General features: G+C 43.4%; 1 protein-coding gene across 1 annotated transcript; it reads right to left on the bottom strand.

The window, feature by feature from the left end:
- Positions 1 to 5,073: 5,073 nt before the first annotated feature.
- On the bottom strand, positions 5,074 to 5,526 carry LOC124648865 (the record flags this gene model as incomplete). Its single annotated transcript, XM_047188557.1, has 1 exon — positions 5,074 to 5,526. A coding segment is annotated over one exon (453 nt), but the record flags the coding sequence as incomplete, so codon positions are not given.
- Positions 5,527 to 5,892: the final 366 nt, after the last annotated feature.

Below are 5,892 nucleotides of genomic sequence, written 5' to 3'. Positions count from 1 at the left end.
CATATTGCGTATATAGTACCTTCGTCTAGGCGTACGATTCTCCACGCAGATTTGAGAAGGCATCCTCTTAATGATATTCTCCTCTCTCGAGCCTCTTAAAAATCTTCTCACACAGTTTACGCCACAGATAGTTCTCCAGATATAAATGCATTCCGGAACTATGGATCATATTTTGCTTCTCAACTTGGTAGGTTGACTAGACATAACATGTCAAGGGTAATTCGTGATTCTATCTTAGATCGAGGCCATCTAGCCACCACGGAAATCAATCTTGCATCATATATTGCCAAAGCATTTTCAGCTATAGTACCTATCATCTTACACATATGTACCAAGCAAATGCAACATAGCTAATGAATTACAAATTTATGGAGGAAAAGTAGTAAACACATGACGTGTGGGTATTGCTATAAATGAGGTTGGTCGAACTGATTACGGTCATATTCATGAAAAATTAGAACAAAATATACATCTCCCTTGAGTCATCATCAAGTGTTAGCATTCGCGATATAAACTTTTGTTGTCTCTGGGAGCATCCTTTTAATAACACGTTGCATTAAACACGATATTGTTATAGAAAATAAATTTTGATTTCACTTAAACCTAGTCCCTCTATAGGTAATTGCGCTTGGGGGGGCAATGGGTCACAATGGGCCATCTAATAGTCAATTAGTCATAGTTGGTAAGAAAACTAGTGCAATTGTCATAAATATCCAAACATAGTTTACACTAAAATTTTATAATTAATTTAGCATGTTATGGTTTCAAGGGTATAATTTTATGACACTCATTTGGCCTAGATAACCACATAATGAAGTTTCAAAATATTACTAGTCTTTTGTTATACAGTTAATTCATATTGTTGGAAATACTAATATGCTTGCATTGTGTTAGATTTAAATTGTAATTGGAACTTAATTTTCCCATGGAATTAATTTTTAACCACTAAATAAACTACATGGTTTATATGTATATATGATAGAGTTCTTTAGAGCATATATGATAGGGTATTATTAATTAGGTACACGCACATTGGCAGAATCTTCTAGATTATAAATTTAATTGCTTAACATGATACCAGGGGCAGAGCTGGAAGCAAAGTATCCCTAATGCATGTTCAACCTTCCTAGTTGAAATTACGCCTCCATGATGCACTTTTGTTAGTATAACCCAATGCATTTTCCTTAATAAGCACACACTTAGTACTAGAAAAATCAGTTACCTTGATGCATGTGCATCAGGGTCACACTATAGAGCTCCGCCCCTGCGTGATTACCATTCATGTGGTCAGATACGGTGTACAAGTTACAACGAGTTTAATAAGAGTATCCCACCGATGCCCCCAATAGTCCTCCCTCCCCAATAGGCCTATTGGGACGTCGGCCATGATTTTAGCCCCTAATCGCACCCCTGGTAGCGACCTATTTGTTTGGGCGCTCCACTAAACTATCTGCAACCCCTCCATGTTGCACGAGCTAGCACATGTTGAAGTTGCGGACATGAAAGTTGTGCATGCCACTTGGGTTGGAGATGTGTGGGGAAAATACCAAGGTGAAGGCACACGAGCTCCTAGAAGAATATGGGGAGTAACTAAATAAGGAGAAGAAGTGTCAAACTTAGATAAGCCACACGCGAGGATGGCAATGGGTAGGGTATGCTTAGAGTATGGACAGGGTGGAAAATACTATACCCAAACCCGTATAGTTAATGGGTAGAAAGTTCTACCCGTACCCATGGTTATGAAACTCTACCCACGCCCATACCCGGTGGATACCTATATCTATTGGGTACCCAAGGGGTAGAACAAATAATACACAAGTTATTCATAACTTTACATTCAGCGATAACACATTTGGAGAAAAAAATCAATTATCTAACTCAATGACATGTACTTGACTATATGAAAATTATCAAAATTTATAAATCACAATCACATACTCATAAGTTAACAAGATTAGACGAGTGGCACGCCATATTGATGATTGATGACAACTTAACATAGGTTCACAAACTTAATAACTTGGTCATTTAGTTGCATAGATCTACATATCAGTATAAATGGGTAGGGTATGAGTATACTCATGGGTACAATGCTATGCCCATCCCTACGCGTGAATTAACAGGTAGGGTATGGGTACTACCCAAAGGTATAAAATTGTACCCATACCTTACCCATACGGGTACGATATCCACCGGTACTCATACATGTGAGTAAAGTTGCCATCTTTAGCCACACACAATTTTGGTCAAAACAATACCACTTCATTGCTAGAATCACTATGAGACAGAACATAGGCCAAATGTGATTGGTTTCTCCACTAGATGGTTATGTTACCCGATCGTATAGTTAAAGGACACAAAGTGATCACTCTATAAGTTGAGGGATTACCCAAAATAAAGTGAAAGTGGAAGTGGAAGTATAGTTTATGTTTGACAGAGGGATTACCCAAAATAAAGGGTGTAGAGAGGTCTCAGCTTAAGTTTCACCCCTGAGTGTCAAGTTCTAACTCCCATCTAGTAGTCTCTCCGTCCAAAAAAAGGATGTCACAGATTTGTCCAAATTTTAGTGTATGTATACACTAAATAGTGTGTAGAGATACATCCGAATTTAGATAAATTTAAGATATAGCTTTCCAATGGAGGGAGTAGTTTTTATAATTCGTCATCCTTCCAATAAATATCAAGCATTTTAATGCGATAGGAAATCTCTACTTCACCTAGAAAATACCAGAGGATAAAGGCCCCACTTAACTCAGAATGGTGTACCCTAGTAACAGTGCACACACATTTATATACCTGTAGATCCTAGATAATTACCAAACTGTATGGGTGATAACATCATACAAGAGTTAGATCCAAACAAAAGGACTCATGCGGTACCTCCTCCAGTGGCTCGGGAGACGCACGAACCCTAGCCATTATGGCCAGCCCTCCCCCCCCCCCCCCACGCGCCTCCCCACCGCTATAGTCGTAACCTTGGATCTCCGTAATCATGGCGGACCTCGTTCCCTAAGAGGTGAAGGAATCGATCGATGGTGGGGGCAGTACATCCCTAGAGGCGAGAGTGTAAAGAAATCAGATCAAATAGGATTTTGCACGTCCATATCCTTTACCCAAATTCTTCCCCCAATTTCGAAGACCAGTTCGTGGATTCAAATCATAAATGTAGATGACTGAAATCAGAAATAGAAGTAGTCACACAAATACTCTCAGAGATAGATAATTGTGTTTCTAACAATTTTTTGTGGAATTTAATGTTCTATCCTTGCATGAGTAAATTAATTACGAAAGTAGAGATACGATTTAGGTCAAGATCCAAAGATGGTATAAATATAAATTGGATAGTGTTACACAATCAGCATGTCAGTGCTAAAATTGAAAGCTAGGCATGCAAATTTATTAACTTAGTAACTACTAACTCTATCCGATTGGCTTGGCTTTTCACTTGAAAATCAGATTATCTGGTTTAAAACATTCAGATAATCCTAATGGCTTGTAAAATAATCCATATATGCATGGTATTTGCTATACTGTATCCTACACCATATCCGAGGCGACTTCAGAATCGAACATCATTATTGTAAAACTAGATATGAATACCTTAAAATACATTCATAGCTGGATTCAATGCGGAGATTATCCTATCATATTACACCCCTACCTGGAGAAACGGTGCACGACGGATGCAATGGATAGATAGTGTTTTACCTTCTCTCTCACGCTCCCATGGCTGGTGGCAGTATTCCCCGAGGTGAGCCAGTTTTGTCCAAAATGCGCGATGGGCTCCAACAGAGAGGTGTACCACAATCGTAGCCCCTAGGCTTCGCGGTAGTGGCATTGTGTGGCATCGGACACATCCTTCCCTAAGTGGACTGGTCTTTGGCTACGTGACTCGATTTTTGTGGCGCGTTTCATCCTTTTGGTTCAGTGCTGGTGATGTGGCGTCTATTTGATGCTTGACCAGCTCGCAACAATTGGTCTTGATGGGCTCCAGCCACCATAAATGTCCTTCGGCGGGCTATGCATGCCAATACGCATCTGGCAATATGACCGGAGGCCCAGAGCAAATAGAGGGCTAGGTAGGCCAATAAGTTTGGGATGGGGAGTGCAGATATGCGCCCAATGAAAACATTGTCTCTAACGCATGACCAGAGCCAGCAACGGCGATGTGCGCGGATGTTTGTTATCTTCTTGAATGTTGTTTTGGTGCTCAACACCATTGCTCTCCTTTGAGGCATTGTCTTTGGAGCAGCCGTAGATGGAGGATAGTGGATGGCAGTGTCATTGTGTCGTTATGGTGGGCAGGTCTGTCTATAATGCCCAATATAGTAGAGTTCCATGATGACATTGGTTCATTTGTAGCAGTTTTTGTCTGGTTTGTCGCTAATGAATCAGACAATTTTCTACTACTCCTACTTTTTTAAAAAAAATGAGGCATATTACGGGTTGTGTTAACAAAAAATGACAAGCTCTCACCTCCACTAGTTCTTACGCTTTTCCTATTACGAAACTCTTTAGATGGCAGGGGTTGTGCAATGCCATTATAAGAAGACTGAAGTTAATTAATCAGTTTGATGAGAGAAAAAATACCTAACTCCTTACAAAACTCGATCAATTAGGTTTTTATCTTTTGCACCTAGCTATCAAACTCATCCGAGCAAGAGAATCCAAACACAACATTTAATGATTAAGCATTGTTAGCTCAGGATCGGACGGAAGATGATCGTAACTCGAAGCCAAGCAATACATTTAATCGAAATAATGCCAGGCAAAATATGACAATTGAACTAGTCAGAAAGAAGAAAACTTCATAATCGGCAAAGAGCGAAACTTATAAACATCAGAATAGAATTGACATCCCGTTTGATCGGTCCTTTCCTCCGTGTGCAGTGCAGTGCATTGCACGCACACCAATCGTGCATCTACCGATTCACAGAAAAAACAAAAACTAATTCACATCATCGATCATACCAAAAAAAAATCACATAATCGATCACGTGCAAGCACTGCACGTACCAATCGATCATAGTATGTTACTTACACGTCTGTAACCACCCACCGGCCCGATCGACCCTACATCGCCGCCACGCCGGCGCCGACGCCGGCGCCATCGAGCACGCCGCGGCACCGGCACTGCGGCGACTCCTCGAAGTTGTCGGCTGGGAAGGCCTGCGAGAGCGGGCCGACGTAGAACATGAGGTGGTCGGCGTCCGCCATGAGCACCTGGTCGATGCCCCAGTTGACGAAGAACATCCTGACGGAGACGCCGCGGAGGTCCCGGATGCTGCCGCCCGCCACCGTGCCGGAGATGGTCCGCTGGTAGGTGAGCCTGTACCCGCCGTCGACCTCGAACTCGCAGTCCCGGTCCATGAACACCTGGAACGCGCCGTCGGACCGCCGCAGCGTGTACCCGGTCACGCCCTCGGGCAGGATGCCCTTCGGGAACCCGAACCGCTCCAGCATCTCGTACGCGCTCGGCTCCGCGTCGCCGACGACGAGCTCGCCCGCGCCGGACACGACGACGGCCACCGGCTCGGCGGGGACGTCGCGAGCGGCGGCGACGGGGAAGGAGGAGGAGAAGACGGCGGCGCCGGCGAGCAGCGTGATCAGGAGAAGGCGGAGGAGTCGCGTGGCGGCGGCCATGATGGCGTGCGTATAGGATGTTGTTTGCGGCGGCCGGTTTGTTGAGCGAACTTCGTTCCTGGTAGCTGGTTGTTATTTGTTGGTTTACGTGGGATTTTGTTGGTGACGGGGTAGGATTTGTATTCAGTTCGCGTTAGCGTGAGCGTTAGCGTGAGGGCCGATCTGAGTCTGACTTGGGTTGTAAGTTGGATAAAGACACGTCCATGGCGGACTCCAGATCAAATTGCGTGCGTTTTAGACGTTTGCAAT

Source organism: Lolium rigidum, chromosome 4 (assembly GCF_022539505.1).
Source record: "Lolium rigidum isolate FL_2022 chromosome 4, APGP_CSIRO_Lrig_0.1, whole genome shotgun sequence".
Lineage (NCBI taxonomy): Eukaryota > Viridiplantae > Streptophyta > Magnoliopsida > Poales > Poaceae > Lolium > Lolium rigidum.
The sequence above is the reverse complement of the archived record's forward strand: the minus strand, read 5'-3'. Positions and strand labels throughout refer to the sequence as shown.